At 37.1% G+C, this 19,104-nt stretch overlaps 1 protein-coding gene across 1 annotated transcript in view; it reads left to right on the top strand.

Annotated features, from left to right (window-relative positions):
• CNKSR2 (connector enhancer of kinase suppressor of Ras 2) overlaps nucleotides 1-19,104 on the top strand; it is a 196,879-nt gene that overhangs the window by 39,603 nt on the left and 138,172 nt on the right. Inside the window, 2 exon segments of the mRNA XM_042457023.1 lie at nucleotides 10,616-10,657; nucleotides 17,000-17,119. Coding sequence (XP_042312957.1) covers nucleotides 10,616-10,657; nucleotides 17,000-17,119 — 162 coding nt within the window.

Here is a 19,104-nt window from a genome sequence, read left to right as displayed (position 1 = left end):
ATGACAAATCTGTCTACATAGTGCAAATTCCTAATTTTGGAACACTTCATTTTTTGTTATTTTTCTATAGTGGAAAATAAACTAATATCCACCATTGCTTTCACCTTACATAAAGGAGAAATAGTTACACCTGCATAAAAGCTGCTTTAGATCTAATAAAATAAATGGGGCTGAAACTGAAATAAATAAGCTGCTTTAATTTGTGTTTCATTGAAGGAGTTTCATTTTTACTCAGTGTCCTTTGGCAAGTGTGCACGATTGCCTTTTCACCTGTAAAACTCACACTTTCTCAGTGAGGACATATTTCCTATATATTTTTCTCAGATTTATCTGAACATGAATTTATAATACTTTATACTGTATATAAATTTATAATATTTTATAATATTTTATAATTTATAATACAGTTGTCCCTCCATATTCGCTAGGGTTAGGGGAACAAGATCCCCGTGAATATGAAAAAAATGCAAATAACAAAAACACTGTTTTTACCTGAGAGGACACCTCTCTAGGTCCTCCAGTGCAACTCTGTGGTCAATGTCCAACATACACTGACCATAGAATGGCACTGGAGTAGCTACAAATGGTCTTTCAGTGCAACTTTTAGTTAAAGTTGACCACAGAGTTGCACTGGAGGACCTAGACAGTCCTAGAGAGAACATATTAATGAAATCCGTGAATAATCAAATCCGCAAATATCAAAGCCGCAAATATGGAGGGATGGCTGTACTTTATAATTTATAATAGTGCAAAGAATCTGTAACACAATTTTTACAGTGCCCCGTAGACCCAAATAATTGTCTTCTCCCTTATTTTTTGTATTTGTTGTTTATATTTAGTTCATAAATTTATATTTATATTGTTTATATTTCTGTGTATTTGTTGTTTATATTTAGTAGTGTTGTGAGTCTACTGTACTGCAGCAATAATTTTCATTTTGAAGGTTTCAAGGAAGCTACCCTCTTTTTCTATATAGCATGTGAGATTTAATACATAGTTAACCTGAAGGATTGTTTATTATGATTACTGTACTTTGCTGGATGATAAAATACTTAAATGCTAACAGTAATTTGGCAAGAATTCATGTGTGCATTTGTGTTTGAAGATGTACATTTAAATAGATGGTAGTATATCCCCTCCATAGATTTCCTGGATAATCAGCTTGCTGTATGCATGACAAATAGTTCTGGATTTGTGGATCACAGGCAGGATACAGACTGCCCAAAAAGGGTTGTCTATCCATGCCTTGTTTTGCTGCACGAAGGAGCCATAGCGGAGAAACAGCGTGGCTCCCTCGCGCAGCAAAAAGAACAAGCAAAAAGCGGGTTCTTTCTGTGGCGCCATTGTGACGCCACAGTGCGCTAGATTCTGGTGTTCAGCTGAGAAAATGTACTATGGCTTCCTAACAACATGTTATTGAGAGGCTTTGTGTGTGTGATGAAGGCAGGAGACAGAGAAGGAATTATTTCTACATCAGTCCTGTTGATTTTCCTTCATGTCAAACAGATTCCAGATTCATGTCTGCTTGACATGAAGGAAAATCAACAGGACTGATCTAGAAATCATTCCTTTTCTGTCTCCTGCCTTCAGCGCACGCACGCACACACACGCACACACACTTTGAATATGAATGCTGAGACTATGTTGATTCCACAAACATGGTGACTTGTTCTAAAAGCCTTGTCTATTTTTTGTGATATACTGTTGGTTAAGATTTTGGGAAGTTGGGGATTTCCTTTTTAATTGTGCTCTTTCCCAAGCCCATGTTCTTGTACTGCTTTGGCTGGAGGAAAGGAGCTTGTGTTTGCATTTTCTAGCTGGATCTTTGAAATGGAGTATATATTAAAATCTGATTGGTTTCCATTTTGCTGTAAGCATTGTGCATAGAACTGTTTGTCCTAGGTCTGTCTCCCTGGCAACAAGAACCTTTTCATAGGTTATGTAACAAATTATGTGTACAGTCAAGATTTTTTCATAACTATATATATAAATATATATATTCAAAACCCTTTTATACCAGAGTTAAGTCTTCCAGTAGATTTTTTGCATTTGTTTGACTTACAATGCTTATTAGTACCTTCTTATATTCCAGGGAGGAAATTAATATTGCCCCAGGGGATAGTTGTGTAGGCATCTTCACCTATCTGTTAGATACTTCACCTAATATTTTGTAATTAGGTTTAGTGTAAGCATCTTTTCATCCTTTTCCATATATAAATTTAATGTCTAGTGGGTTAAAATTCATGGCATTCTTTGTAATGCATTCCAGTACGTCTTCTTTAAAATATATATGTTATGCATTTATGTATTACTACAATCTAAAGATAGCTGCTCATGGGAGAAGCATGGGAGAGGCAGAAAAAAAGTAGTGAAGAAGGAAGAAATATGCAGTAAACACTAGCACAATGCATAGATAGGAAGGGATACTTTGCTATTGACAAGGATCAAGAAGCTACACAGCCATCTAGGTCATCTTGTCAAACAATTCATGAGAAAACTGGCCATGGAGAGTGTGCTCCTGTATTTTGTTTCTGACCAGGACATCTTTCTGAACCACTTTTCTGGGGATGGGACTTTGGATGCACTGTTTTATCAGGGCTCTGGTCCTTTTTGAAGAGTAATATCTATTTGAGGCTTGGGTGTTGGCCTTTTGGAGCTCCATTATACATATTTAACATATCGCTGAAACTACTAGGATAGTACTAGGATAAGTTGTTGTTCATTTATTTATAGCTATAGGATTTGCACAGTGCTTTACATAGCAGAAATCAAAATGAAATAAGAATAAAAAACTTCCAAATGGCATACAGTCTAAAATATCAATATTACAAAATTAAAACATCTCTAAAATAAAACAGCAAGCGCATAATCAAATATAAACATCATGACTAATTCAGTGATATGGAATGCCTCCCTAAAGAAAGTTCTTTTCAACTCTACCTTAAAATTGGCCAAGGAAGTAATAATTCTCAGTTGGGTGGGAGAAGATTCCAAGCATGGGGAACAGCATGTGAGAATGGGTGAATTCGAGCAGGGGAGAAGAACCTCGGTTGAGTTAGGAGACCGGTGTCATAAGATTGTAATGCATAGGGAGAGTGATAGGAAGAGACGAGCACTGACAAGTAAGAGGGAGCCAGTCCATTAAGAGTTTTAAAAGTCAACAAAAGAAGTTGGTAACGGATTCAGAAAGGAATAGGGAGCCAATGAAGGGATAACAATAAGAGGATAATATGATCGAAATGATGGGCAGAGAAAATGATCCTGGCCGCCAGGTGTTACACAGAAATTAAAGGGCCAAGGTGGGATTGAGGAAGACCCATCAAGAGTGAATTGCAATAATCCAGGCACGAGACCACCAGCACATGGACTAATGTCTTGGCCGTTGAGACAGTAAGAAAAGGTCTAATTTTGGCAAGATTATAGAGAAAAAAATCTACATGACTTGGCAGTCACCTGGATCTATGGAGCAAACAATAAAGAAGAATCAAACAAAAAGCCCAGACTATGGGCTTCATTCCCACAGGTTGAATAACAGTGTCATTCACAGTAACTGAAAAAAGATATTGTGAAGACGGCTTAAATGGAAAGACAAGTAGCATTGTTTTGGCCATAATATGTTTAAGATGCTGGTGACTCATCCAGGCAGTTATCTGAGCCTTGAGGTTTGGTGCCATTGGCATGTTGATGGCATCCAACTCCCCCTGAACTTTGCATTTAAATTTGGTTTTAGTGATGTCAGCCTCCTTGTATCCTGGTGTGTGTGTGTGTGTGTGTAAATGTGGGGGAAATGCAATTTTAAAAAAACAAAGAAAGCTGTTATAAATAACAGTAAAGGACTGGATGATAGTAAAGAAACTGTAGTTTAATCCAGACATAACAGTTATTCCCCATCATAGACCATGGTCAAGGATTAGGGATCTAAACAGGTCACCTCCCATGCCCAAAAATTCAGATTTGCAGTTTGGATGTACTCCTGAACCTGAGTACCCAGGTTTGGGTGGTGGCTGAGCATGTGAGAGCACAATAAAAGCTTCTGTACCAACTGCATCTTTTCCAGGAAATATTTTAATCCCATTTTAATTATTGTAATGTAGTATATATGCACCTTTGAAAACTGTTCTGAAATTTTAGCTGAAATCCTGCTATCAGACTGTAGGCTTGTGCCAGCTAAAGAGAGCAAACTACTCTCACTACTGTGCTGTTTCTGTATGCAATTAAAAATTATGCTTATAACCTATAAAACCCAATACAACTTATTTCCAGGCTGAAATATCTGTTTTCCCATATGTGCTTGATCAGACTTAGAAATCTCAGGGAAGGATTTGCTCTTCTCAAAGCTGCTTCTGAGGACAGAGACTCGGGTGTTCTTCAAGTGTCTTTCCATGTAGCCACATGTCCTTTCCAGCTTCTTAGCTATAAAATTCTACAGTTGGTATCCTTCTGGCCCTTTAGGAAGGAAAATACATTCTTCTTCCCTCATAGTAAGCAGGAGGAGTGTTAGTGAAAACCATAAATTAAGCAAGTAACATTCCACCTGTATTTTTTGTTCTCAAAAATTTGTGGGTTAAAGCTTCCAGAAATGTATTTTGCCTCTTTATCCTCCTCTATGAATATTAATTTCTGGTTCTAGCACTAGTAAAACCACTGTCTGAGAGGAATGGCACCTACCATTCAGTACAAAGTTTCTCTGTTTTACCTATGCATGCATGGTCCCCCGTGGTTAACAGAGAGAGCTCTCTAGCAAATATCATATGCAAATTAAATACACCACTGCTTTTAATATTAAGTAATATGTTGATAAATAGGGAAAATATTTGAAGAAAAGTTATAAGTAGTACTCTGATAATGTAGGGGTTGAGCAGACAGCCCCTTCCAGCACCAGATCAGGGTCGCGGCACCTACATACTGAGGCTCTCGATCTGGCATTTCTGTGGTGCAAAAAGGAGCCACATAAGTGGCTCCTTCTTGCGCCATGGAAAGGGCATCTTTGCTGCTGTGGTGGAACTTTCTGGCACTCCTTTTGGCACTACATCTTCTGGATGCAATGCCAAAGGAGCGCCATTATACTGCCCACTGTACAGTCAGGTGCACGGCATGACAATAGCATCAGGGTAGCATTGACATGTGCATCGTGTGGACACTCTGCCCTGAGGCTGGCGTATAACGCCGGTCTGTACAGCCTCATAGTTCACAACGGAAGTAAATTGGATGCCTATTTGAAACAGAATATGACTGTCTTCCTAAGGTCTATATTAGCACATTTGTATTTGAAAAAAATAAATTCCTAGGTGTTCTTCATTTACCCTTTTATGTCTGACTGAAACTGATGCAGATAAGAGAAACCCAAGTATATGCTTAATTGGGTTTTATAGCATGAAAATATGGGGCACAAGCCTCAGAGAGAATAATTCTTCGAAATGAGACGCTGCCTAGCTACCATAGTCGATTGCTTGTAATGGTTGTTCATGTCTACACAAACAAATGTTATTGACTCTGTGTGTCAGGTTTAGTCTCCTAAAAAGGTTTCCTGGCTAGAGCTATTGAATTCTCTCTTATTTTGCAGGCAATAAAGTGTCCAATGGAGAAAGTGTTCCATTTTTTAAAAATTAGAAATAGAAACAAGTATTTTGAATTTGAAGAGAGCAGAAGACTGGAAAGGGCACATTTCATGACCTTCCATCTCTGCAGTTTCCCTGAATGAATCACCATCCCTACAGTTTCAATTAACCCTGTATAATAAAAATTCCAATACCGCCATTATGTATTTATTCAAGTGGGTTCTCAGCAACACATACAAATTACTTGGTGGAACCAAAAATGTGTCATTTTTGTCCCAGTGGGCACCCCTCCATTATGCATAGTCTGAAAAAATGTTAGCTTGGTATGTGTTCCTTAAGCATTGTTAGTAGTTGCTGTTGTGAGCAAACCATATTAGGCTATCATAAAATTAGAATAATTGTAACAGTTGTGAGTAAAGAGGTTATTTTCTCTGATGGCTGAATAATTATGAATACTGTACAAGGTGTTCTACCTGTATCTCTGCCTTCTATTTTATATTATATTGGGGTTATTAATTACAGGCCTAAAAATGTGGAAGATGTATAAATTTCTAGTTCCAGGGATATGTTTCCCAGGACAAGACAGCTTAAGGGAAAGCACAAAAAGCTGAACTATTCTGATCACACTTTTGAGGTTCATATGTTTTTGATTCCTTTGTACTAAGAGTGATAAATAATGTTAAGGTTAGATTTGATCATTTATTTATTTATTTATTTATTTATATTTCCATGGCAACTGAGGAGCATATTTTAGTGTTCAGTGTATCACATGTACAAACTTTGCTATGTAACTGTGATGTCTGAAAATACTGTACTTTTAAAAAAAATGTGAGGTTGAGCTGCTTCGGATTCTTCAGACAGTGGCAGTGAGAGTCTTTGTGGCCACATGCTTCTTCCCTGTGATTATGAATAGAAACTATCAGAGTCATTATTTAAATAAACTTCATTTGATTCATAAGCAATTGTAATGTTTGAAACATTAAAAAAATACAAAAATTACAGATATTAAGAACGACTTGTATTTTCAAAGAAAATCTTAAATAAGAGTTCTAATTCTATGTGTTTCATATACATTTTCCACTTTCTTGTAGATGCTGTGGTTTATACTAGTGATATATCATATGATACAGAAAGCTTATCTAGGGATAGCTGCATTGGCCATATACCAAGTACAATAATGTCCAAACCCCACAAAACAGCTATACCTTTATTGGGCCACCCAAAATGAACAAAATACATGATGCACGCTTTCAAAGTGCCACTGGCCTTTTCATCAGGAAAAGGTGTTAAAAATCAAACAGGGGAAAGAGGGGGAAATTGATGAAATGTTGTTATAAATAAAATATAAATTTAAAAGGAAAAAGAGAAGAAAGGAGGGGAAAGAAGGGTGAGGGAGAACAGGGCCTGATTAGATTGTGGGAGAGACATGGACATTACAGTATAAAGCAGCATCTTGTGTTTCCATTTTGTGTTCCTAGTCAGATATTAAAGAAAATGATGGGTTGATTAGATCTGATAACTGAAGTGCTTCTGATCAGGAAATTATCCCACCTGGAATAATGATTCAGCCTATTTTGGCAGTGGCTGCATTCCTCTCCAAAAACTCTCAAGGGCTGCTTTCTTTTTCCACGCTTATGCAGAGGCCCTGGCAGGGTATATTTGTGATCAATTTGGCCTGTGCTCAAGATGCATCTGTCCATAGGACGGTCAAATTTGCCCATGTTGACCTAGCTTGGTTTACATCCAGATTAGATCATTGCAGTAGTATAGATGCGGCAGCCTCTGAAGACTCTCTGGACACTTTATCTGGCTCAGACTATAGCAAGAAGAGTTTTGTTGAATGCTCATGTGGGGAAACAACTTCTTTTGTTTTACTAAACATTTTTCTCTTCGGAGGAGAGGACTGACAATCCTGCTAGTCTATGGAATTCCCTCCCACTATATGCCAGGGTGTCTTAATTTGATTCATTCCTAATACACCAATTCTTTAATGGTTTCTGTATCCCACTCATCTAAAGTAAGGCATGGAATATTCATTAAAAAGGCAATATTTTAGAGAAGGGGCTGTTGTTGGACAGTGTGGGTGATTTCAGGAATTACTCAGTGTCAGTTTCTAAAAACAGTTGCTGTCATAAGCCTCTCAGGGATCTTTAAAAAGCCCCACAACAAACCTTGGTCAAATGCCCTGAATTCACCATAACCAAATTCAAAGTGTTTCACTTATCTTATAACATGTATCCAGTGTCCTTGCAGCTGTACATCTGTCTTTGTCACATCTACCTTCAAGCAACCCACTACCCATTTATGTATGTATTTGATTTATATCTCGCCTTTCTCCCAAAATGGGATTCAAGGCGTCTAACTCAATTCTCTGACTGAAGTTTCTCTCTGCTGTCAGCTTTTTAAAAATGTTGGGATTTAAAGCTTCTCAGAGCAATCAGAATAAATTTACTTGGTCTGAGGAATATTCAATCAGTTTCTTGCATTTTTCAGAGTCTGTCATGTAATAGCCGTCGTTGCACAGGCTTACAGTATAATCACAACACACTTGTTTAATTTACATTTAGACATTGTGTAAACAAACTGACCCACTCTTTTGAGCTGCCATTGCTGTGAGGAGAGAGATCTTCTGATAACCATAATGTTTTCTTCCACTCCCATATCCCCCACCATATTAGGCGTAATCTGAGAATTCAGTTCGTTATTCATTAGTAATGAAAATCTAATTTGCAGACAAAATCGCCAAACCACAGAGGATTAAACTTAAAAGTTATTACTAGAAGTCATAGCATTTCCACAATGGCTGAAATTATGATGATTCTACTCTAGATTTAAAGCAGTACAATTTTGTCAATGTAATGTACTTTTCTCCCCCATTACTGGGTAATGTGAATGACTGTTTTGTTTTTTATTCAGCACTGCCCAATTTATACCAGCAAGTTATTTAATTTTATTTGAATGGATGTAGTTCCCATAGTTACAAGCATTAATATTGATTCTTCAGATGCATTATACCACAATTAAGTGTAGAGCAATTTGGAAATAAAAGTTCTTTAACAAAAGTTTGAAAAGTAGAAGGGAGAGTCTACAACAGTTGAACAGCTCTGATTGAGCTGAAAGTTAGAAGAATTTCAAACACAATGGGAAAGAACACAGTTCATAGTGTCCATTTCATAACAAGTACACACTTTAATGGCCAAGACCAATAGAAGCAAAATGGCAAAAACAGTTTATTTCTGTTAACTGCTCTCAATGATGTCCCACACCAGGATATCATCCAGTGCCGGGGGGGGGGGGCAGGGTTTCTGAGGACAGGGCCAAAAGGGCACACCCTCACCTCTCTACCCAGCATGGCTTTACACATGAGTAAACCAGGGCAGGGAGGAAGGGGTTCCCTGGGCCTATGTGTTACCCACAAATCTTAGGTTGTTGATGTTCCTTTCTTATATCTTCACTCTTCCTTCTTCTGAATCTAAACCCGCTCTTTATATGATATTTTCTGTATACAAGTTAAACAAGTAGGATGATAGAATGCATCCTTGCCTGAGCTCTTTGCAAATAGTTCCCAATTGCATATACATGAATATATATTGTATACTGTACAATTGTATATGCAGTTGTACATACAATACATGAATTATATGTCCCTCTTTTATAAAAGACTGAGTATCTCTTACCAAAAAGCTTGGGAGTAAAAGTGTTTTGGATTTTGGATTTTGTATGATTTTTGAATATTTTTATATACATAATTAGATATTTTTGAGATCAGATCCAAGTGTAAATATGAAATTCATTTATGCTTCATATACACCTGATATATAGACTGAAGATTATTTAATGGACAATTTTTTAAAAAAGTTCATGCATGTGTACAGCAGAACCATCAAGAATACCCAATATGTAGTATAAAACTAGGCTTCTGCTAGAACTATTTTGCTTAGAAATAGTGAATACTATACTAGTTCTAAATGATAATTTTTATGATATGTTATCAGGATTTGTATGGTAAAAAGTGAGCTATAAGTATTAATAACAATGCTATATAATTTTGGTTCTTAGGACATTGCCCTATTTTCCATACATATTAAGTAATTTGAAAGCTATCGAACAATCTATTCAACCATTTATGTCATTATTTATTAATTTTAAATGACTTGGATATTCACAGTCCTGTCTATATAAATCCCCTACTTCTTTTGCAGCATGTGTGTGATGCAGAATTAAAGCTATTAAGCGGGCTGTTGAATGATAGAGATCACTGAGGTTTGCATTTAACAGTGCAATGCTATGCATGTTTACTTAGAAACACATTCCCATTTCATTCAGTGGTGCTTAAGTGAATATATAGGTGCTGAAAAATTTTTTGCATATACAAATGAGAGCCATGCTACTCCCTCCCCCTTTTTATATAGTTTTGAATACATATTTAAAAGGTCATGGTCAAAATAATTGTCATTGTTATTTTGGCATTGGGAAGACTGCAAAGCAAAGAGTTTAGCATAGTTTAATATTCTGGTATATATAACCAAAAAAACAGAGAGAAAACTTTTTTAAAAAGTACTGAAATTTCCTCTTCCAATCAGAACTTTTCTTGTGAAATAGGATATTTTTTCACAATCTATTCTAGCAAACAGATTCTGTAACAAAGGTGAAATACACATCTCATGTAGAACTACCACTGTGGCTTTCCCCAGTGCCACCTCTCTGCATTTGATTCCTACAAAAAAATACTTCAGTAGAGGGGAAATTATTTGAAGGTGCAATATACAGAGAATAAATGACCTCTGTTTTTAAAGCAACAACAGCAGGGAACTGAATGACATTTTAGAATGATAAAGCAGATCAGAGGGGAAGATTCATTCAGTGAGATATGTTTATGGGGAGGAATTGTCAGCATTACTGTTACATGTTTATGGCTATAGAGGAAAAGGAGTTATGATCAAAATTCATAAGAAATGCCTTTAAATATAGAATTCACTCTCCCACTTGTAAATTTAGCTTTAATATATGGTATTTTATTTACTTAAATTAATCTCTGTTAATTTTGTGTGTTTTAGGACTGCACAGTATATGAAACAGAGAACAAAATTCTTCATGTGGTGAGTAGCATTTGTATTGTATAAATATATATTAACAGCAAATGCAGTTCTCCAATACCAACCCTTACGTAGCTAAAATACCACCACCTTCTTACCAGAGGGTGGTATCAGCAAGCTTAGGAGAATTTCAAGGTTTTACAGAAGTAAACAAACAAAAAAGTATGTAGAAGAAACCTTCCAAAGGATGAAAGTCTAAAGAAAGGCTAATAAAGTCTGTGTAGTCGGTTGCCATGGACTGCAGATTGATGTTGGGGACAGCTGTTGTCCAGGGAGAGAATTCCACATTGGCTTTGCCAGCCAACCAACAAAAGCCCTGTCCTGGTACCTGCCAGTCTGACATATGATAAAGCACAATTACTTATGCAAAATGTATGGGTCAAGTAGGTTTGTATGCTCCTAGGCCCTTTAACACCAGGGCTTCAAATTCATCTGAGATACACATTTATAATGAGTTAATGCAGGACTATAAGCTGATTGTCCTTCTCCACTGAGGATGTGTCTTTTGCTGTTTACTCTTATTTTGACTCTTTTCTCCATTGAGTCAAAGATCATGGAAGATTTTAGATTTTGGCCTACAAGAGCTAAATGTTTTCATTTTTGTAGCATTTCTAGGAGAGAGCCAGCATGTTGTAGTGGTTTGAGCACTGAACTATGCCCCAGAAGATCGGGGTTTGATTCCCCACTCAGCCACATAAACCCACTGGGTGACCTTGGGTGAGTCATATCTCAGCCCTAGAAAGCCCCATGAACAGTTTTCCTTAAGGTCGCCATAAGTCTGACATGAAGGCACACAACAACAACAACATTTCAGAGATGACATGCTACACTTTGGGCATTCTTTTGCAAATCTGATGTATGTAGATTTCTTTTTGTTCTTCTCCCAGAAGAGTTGCTTGTTGGGGTAAATTATTGTGTTACTTTTCATGCCGTCCTACTTAAGTTGGCTTCAATTCTGAATTCTTTTTTAAAATCCAGGGAAGCTTTTGCTGTTGTTTTATACAGGTTCTCTGAATAACCTTTGCCTTGTCTGTATGTAGAATGAGATTAGGGTCATTTTGTAGTGTTTTGGACAGCTGCCTACTTTTCTAAGCTTTCTAAGCTTTCTAATGATCATTTATTCAGAACTACTAGGTGAATATCAAAACAGTATCAGAATCCCCCCTCCATACACACACTGTTTGTTTAATTGCCAGTAGCATTTAGACTTTGGGAAAGCTGATTTTAGTAAACTTAGAGAAATACTGGGGGGGGGGGGGGGGAGTGATCCTATGGTCAGGAATATGAAAAGAGAAAGGAGTTCAAGATAGATGGGAGTTTCTTAAAAGGGAGATACTGACGGCACAATTTCAAACAGTTCCAATGAGGAAGAAAAATGAGAGATGTCTCACAAAACCAGGATGGATGACTAAGGAACTTTCAGCTGACCTAACTTTTAAATAGAACATGTATAAGAAATAGAAAAATGGGGAAATCATCAAAGGGGAATTCAAACAAATAGCTAGCATGTGTAGAGGTCAAGTCAGAAAAGCTAAAGCACAGAATGAACTCAGGCTTGCTAGAGAGGTTACGAACATGAAAAAGGGCTTCTTTGGATATGTCCACAGCAAAAGGAAGATGAAGGAAATGGTAGGCCACTAGCATGGAGAAGACGGCAAAGTGCTAACAGAAGACAGAGAAAAGGCAGATTTACTCAACACTTTCTTTGCTTCAGTCTTCTCAGAAAAGGCAAAGGGTGCTCAACCTGAGGATAATGGTGCAGAGGACAGAATAGGGGAATTTCAGCACACAATAAATAAAGAGATAGTACAGGAATACCTGGTTAATCTAAATGAATAGAAGTTTCCAGAACCAGACGAACTACATCCAAGAATATTAAAAGAACTGGCTAATGTAATATCGGAGCTATTGGCAATAATCTTTGAGAACTCCTGGAGAACAGGAGAAGTCCCAGCAGACTGGAGGAGGGCAAACGTTGTCCCCATCTTCAAAAAGGAGAAAAAGAAGATCCCAACAATTATCGTCCAGTAAGTCTGACATCTATACCAGGAAAGATTCTAGAGCAGATCATTAAACAGAAAGTCTGTGAACATCTAGAAAGCAATGCCATAATCACAAAAAGTCAACATGGGTTTCAGAGAAAGAAGTCATGCCAGACAAACCTAATCTCTTTTTTTTTTTACAAAATTAGCAGCTTGGTAGATGAAGGGAATACTGTAGATATAGTATACCTTGATTTCAGTAAGGCCTTTGACAGGGTTCCCCATGACATTCTTGCAAACAAGCTAGTGAAATGTGGGCTAGACAAAGTAAGGGTTACATGGATTTGTAATTGGTTGACAGGCCAAATCCAAAGGGTGCTCAACAATGGCTCCTTTTCATCCTGGAGAGAAGTGACCAGTGGGGTCCCACAGGGCTCTGATTTGAGCCCAGTGCTATTCAACATCTTTATCAATGACTTGGATGAAAGAATTGGGGGCAGGCATACTTATCAAATTTGCAGATGATACCAAATTAGGAGGAGTAGCTAATACCCCAGAGGACAGGATCAAAATTCAGAATGACCTGAATAGATTAGAAAGTTGGGCCAAAGCTAACAAAATTAATTTCAACGTGGAGAATTGTAAGGTATTGCGCTTAGGGCAGAAAAATGAAATGCACAGATACAGTATAGTATGGGTGACACCTGGCTGAACGAGACTATGTGTGAAAGGGATCTGGGAGTCCAAGTTGATCACAAATTGAACATGAGTCAACAGTGCGATGTGGCAGCTAACAAGGCCAATGCAATTTTAGGCTGCATCAATAGAAGTATAGTGTCTAGATCATGGAAAGTAATAGTGCCACTCTATTCTGCTCTGATCAGGCCCCACCTAGAATATTGTGTCCAGTTCTGGGCACCACAATTTAAAAAGGATGTTGAGAAATTGGAGCGTGTCCAAAGGAGAGTGACTAAAATGGTGAAGAGCCTGGAAACCATGCCCTATGAGGAATGACTTAGGGAGCTGGGTATGTTTAGCATGGAGAAGAGAAGGTTAAGAGATGATATGATAGCCCTGTTTAAATACTTGAAGGGATGTCACATTGAGGAGGGAGCTAGCTTGTTTTCTGCTGCTCCAGAAACTAGGACCCGGAGCAATGGATGCAAGGTACAGGAAAAGAGATTCCACCTCAACATTAGGAGGAACTTCCTGACAGTAAGAGCTGTTTGACAGTGGAACACACTTCCTCAGAGTGTGGTGGAGTCTCCTTCTTTGGAGGTTGGATGGCCATCCGTCGGGGATGCTTTGATTGAGATTTCCTGCATGACAGCGGGTTGGACTAGATGGCCCTTCCAACTCTATGATTCTATGATTTAGCAGAAAGATACAGGCCCTTGTTATTCTTTAAGTGACAACAACGTTTAATAGAAGTCCTCCTAAATATGCCCAAATAACTTGTTGCAGCCGTCTCTATTGTATACTTTTAATCTCATTGCCAATGTGTTCTATAACTTTCTCCTGGCATTAAGGACACACTAGACTTTAAACACAAAGACAATGTGTATTGGATCACTTTCTACCTGTTTTCACCATCTTTCTTCTTGTCTTTCATCTTCCTTTGTTTTCCTACGCACAGTAGGAAATCTAATCCTGAGGGTCAAGCAACATAAATTCTAAAAAGACTGATACCTAGGCATGAAAGGGGAAATGAAATGTAGATATGAGGATACAACTGTCTGTATTGATTACAGATAATGTAAAATAAACTGGTTAGTGGATGTAGAATTGTTAATTATGTATTCACTGTTTTCTTCATGTTAACTGACCTCAAAGATCCTGACCGGCGTTCTCTAGCATGAGGTCTATTTGACAGGTGCAGGATAAACTAATCAGGAATATTCCAATATCAGTCTTTGGAATTGCAGAAAATTATTGTTCTTGTCATATTCCCAATACAGGAAGAGCCTTGATTTGCACAAATATAAATTAAATTTGAAAAAATCCAGCATTTCTTTAATATTTCAACATCGGTCCTATCTGTGCAGTGTCCTATAATGGGCTTGCAATACAGAATATAAAGATTAAAGATGGAAAAAGTGCTCTAGAGTCTTGGCAGAGCAGATGAGTAATTCTGCCACAGAGGAGTGAAGTTAAGCAGTATAGAAAGCACACTCATTTTCCATTTACTGGACTTAAAGCTGGTAATCAAAAGTCTGTTGCATCTACAAATACCTCATAATGCTTTTCAGCCTCGAGTGGATTAATGATTCACTGGATCTGGTGCTCAAATCAGCTTATTGTCAGAGTCATCAAAGCAAAATACCTCTTCTTAACTAGATGTCCATCCTATGGTGTTAACATAGTCTTGTACTTTTTTTTTTTTTGCATGCTAATAGGTGAGAGAGATGTATTCATTTTAATTAAGTAGAGGTAAAGGTAGTCCCTTGACATGAATGTCTAGTCATAACCGAGTGTAGGGGGTAGTGTTCATCGCTGTTACTAAGCCAAAGAGCCAGCGTTGTTCAAGGACTACTCCAGTGGACATGTGGCCAGCATGACTTCATGGAACACTGATAATGATACTCCAAATGTGTCCTGGCTTATTGCATATTTAAATATAATCTATTTTGTTTCGATGCATGGACAATTTGCCTTGATTCTAATACATCTTCGGAATGCATAAAAGTATATTTTGCATGATAGGTAATGAAATAGGGCTTCAAATTAATTTTTCATACTTAAAACTATTCCTCTAAATGGAGTGAGCAATGAAAGAAGTACACTTCTCTCTCTCTCTCTCTCTCTCTCTCTCTCTCTCTGTGTGTGTGTGTGTGTGTGTGTGTGTGTGTGTGTGTATGTGTATTATTGATGAAGAATGTTTTCCTCTGGAGCATCTCTGCTTCTGCTTGCTGGACCACTTAACTTTGTAATAGAGACTGGATTGCTTTGCAATTCTTTTGTAGCATACGCTGCTAAACTGTATATATCCTCTTAATTCTTAAGTAGGAAAATTTGACTAAAGCTTGGAGCAGTTTCACTGCTGCACTGACATGAGAACTACCATCTTTTGGAGGATCCAAAGTTATGTGAGCAGCCCTTGTGTGGAAGTCCACACAAAGGACTTCCATCTGATTTAAAGTGGTTCTTCCTGTTTCATTGCAGCACTCTCTGCCCAGTAGTATACTGTTGGCAGGGACATGGAAAGTGGGAAGGAGAGAGGCAAGGAGTAAGAGCCCAATTGTGTATACAGCCTTATGCTTTTAGTCCAGTCTCTTGTTTTAACCTAACAAAAATATTATGTCAGAAAAGGCTCAGAACTACTAGCTTCAAGCTGGAGGCTGTGTACCACACACAAAAGTGAATCAATATTTGGAGACAAGTGTGCACTGCAGAACTTAAGTAGCATCTTTTGCACTTCAGTCAACCATTCCAAGTCTCTTCATTGGAATAATAGAAATATAGAGTTGGAAGAGGTTTCATGGGCCATCAAATCCAACCCCCTGCTCAATGCTTAATCTCCAGTTAATGCATCTCTAAGAGGTAGTTGTCCAGCCTCTTCTTGAAAACATTCAGAGAGGTAGACCTCACCAGTTTTTCTAGACAATTGGTTTCATATCTCTTTATCACCCACATTGCTCTTCTCTGTATCTGCTCCAACTTGTCTTTATCCTGAAAATGAGGCACCCAGAACCAAATGCAGTACTGCAAATGAGGCCTGACTAGCACAGAATACAGGGGGACTACTACTTCCCTTGTTTTGGAAACTGTTTCTATTAACTCAGGCTAAAAACATTGTTTCCAAGTTGTGGGAAGTAATAGTCCTACTGTATTACAGGTTGAGTTAGGATGATACAAGTTGTGTGTTTGTGTGTGTGTGTGGGATAGCAACTTTTGGATAGCAGCTTGAAAATATGTACCATGAGATCTGCTCAAATTGATTACATAAATAGATAGCTATCTGGAAAAGTATATGCCCCCTTCAGGATTTCTTTCTTATATGACATATCTCTGGAAACAAGAACCTATACGGAAATGTTGACAGCATTTAGGACCCATTACCCAGTCCTGTCTACTGTTCAAAAACCAGCTTGTCTTGTAAAACTGATTTTCTAATATTAGAAAATAAAGTATGTTGGTATAATTGTGTAATATTTCTAGAAGGAAATAAAGGATTATTACTTTCAAACTAAGTCTTCACAGAATGAAACCCATTAGCTCTGTGTCAGCCTTTAATGTCAGCCTTTCATCTGAACATAAAAGAAATGTTACCTTTTAAAAGGTTTTATATGATGACTGTTTGCTGTATTACTATTTTTCAGGTTTCTTGTCTCTAATGGAAAATGTACGTGTTTTTTATTTCTAGTGTAAAACTCTTTCTGGTGTCTGTGACCACATAATCTCGCTCTCATCTGATCCTCTTGTGTCTCAATCTGCTCACCTGGAAGTGATCCAGCTAGCAAACATCAAACCAAGTGAAGGGCTGGTAAGATGTATGCAGTTAATCAAAACTGTCATCCAAAACAAAAGCCATAAATTGTGTGAACAAAATCTTTATTCTAGCTGTGTTTTGGGGCAGTCAGATTCAGCACAAAGGACACTGCATATTATTAACTTTTGTATAAAATTATCAAGGAAATTTTTTAAAAAATTATGACATGTTTAACTACATGTTTGTATTGCAGTGGTCTTTTTTCATCCTAAATTTGGATACATGTTTAGATTCAGCTTTATTGAATGGATAACAGTTGTATGATTTATGGATGATATTTTCACTAAAGAAAGAGGTTAGTCTGACTAGACCATGATCCTTAGCACATTTGGGAGTAAGTTTACAAACCTATGCCTACTTTTGTGTCCTCAGTGCCATTCATGACAGGGAAGGGTTTCTAAACATCATGCTGCCACCTGCATTGCATGATGTAGAAATAATCCTGATTAACCTGTTGAAAGAACATTTTGTTATAAATAATGGTACTAATTAGAAGTAACGTTTCTTATCTGTTCTGAGTATGTTGATAATGTTTTTATTTCTATTTCCAAAAGGCAGGTAAAACAATTTATATTAATTGAGCCATGGCAGGTCCCTGGTTTGCTTATTTTCATCATGCATATTTATGCAACAATTTTTTAATTATTTTAATAGCATTCTTCTCTGTCATTTAAAAGATTCCATATAGGTTTTGATGCCTTCTAAATGTTTTCTAAATCTGACTCTACTTGATACACTTAGTTTGCTCCCAGTCTGTCTTCCTTCTGTACTGCTATATGGGATGGCCCTTTATTCTTAATCTTGTGTTTGCCTCAGTGACATCACTGTAGCTAGAGGCCATTTTGTGTACCATTGTCTATTGTTTCCTCTGTGTCATATGTCATAACATAATCTTTTGAAAACATTATTCCTTTCATGATTACATTGGCTATTCCTAATCCTTTCCTAATTCACTTCTCCTTTTGTATTTCTCTTCTTCCAGAAATACCCTTTAGGAGATAACCAAAACTGTTCTAATGTAAAATTTTGTTTCATGCCAAGGGTGTTTTTCTTCTCCTGACAGTTATCTGGATTTTTTTTTAAAAATTGTATCTTCAGGTTTTTAACTCCTTAAAATATGTATTTTTCCCCTTTTGCTGCAGACTGTAAACTCATTAGAGCAGAATCAGTGCTACCGATTTCATCCTATGTTATTCTGGGATTCTGTGACATAGTAGGCAGCAATAACTTGCTGGTTATATAAACTATTTCCTGAAATGGTGGAAATTTGCAATAATGTTTAGTAATGTGCTTAGCTCTTCAGATCTTGATATGCTTATAATGGATATTCAATGGTATTTAAAGGGTCTTGTAGCATTTGTTACCTAAAAATGCAAACAAAAGAGATGTATTACCAAATGTTTTGTAGAATTTTGATTTATCTTAAAGATATATCATCTATTCTGACAGCCATTAGGAAATGAACAAGATGCTTAATGTAAATAAGATGCGGGTCAAGAAAGAAAAATAAAATTTCTATGGCAGTATTGGAACTAAAAAAAATAGAAAAATTGTTGCAATGTTTTTATTGGAAACAGAATAGCAGAACTATGGGTGATTAAAAACAAGAGGGAAAAGATAAGAATTGGTCAGGAAATGATCAGCTGATTTTTTTAAAAGGTGCATTTCTGAATTTTTAATATTAGAGTACTCTGTAATATAATTGGCACAAACACTGAAACTTTTAGCTTTCTTTGTTTAGAATGCCATTTGCAATAATAAAAATGTTACTAGAGAACTTTGCACAATATGTATGCTACTGGGGGTATTCTAGAACTATTGACTGATGTATACAAATCATAGACTGTGTACAATGCCTGAAATAAGAAATAGCCTGAAGAATTTTAAGAAGCAAGCAGAGAAAATATTCTAAGTGTTAAGGACCATCAAGATTAATTCAATATGATCAATTGACAGAGGCTTTGCAGCTGGGTAGTTGG

Source organism: Sceloporus undulatus, chromosome 3, assembly GCF_019175285.1.
Source record: "Sceloporus undulatus isolate JIND9_A2432 ecotype Alabama chromosome 3, SceUnd_v1.1, whole genome shotgun sequence".
Taxonomy (NCBI): domain Eukaryota; kingdom Metazoa; phylum Chordata; class Lepidosauria; order Squamata; family Phrynosomatidae; genus Sceloporus; species Sceloporus undulatus.
The sequence above is the reverse complement of the archived record's forward strand: the minus strand, read 5'-3'. Positions and strand labels throughout refer to the sequence as shown.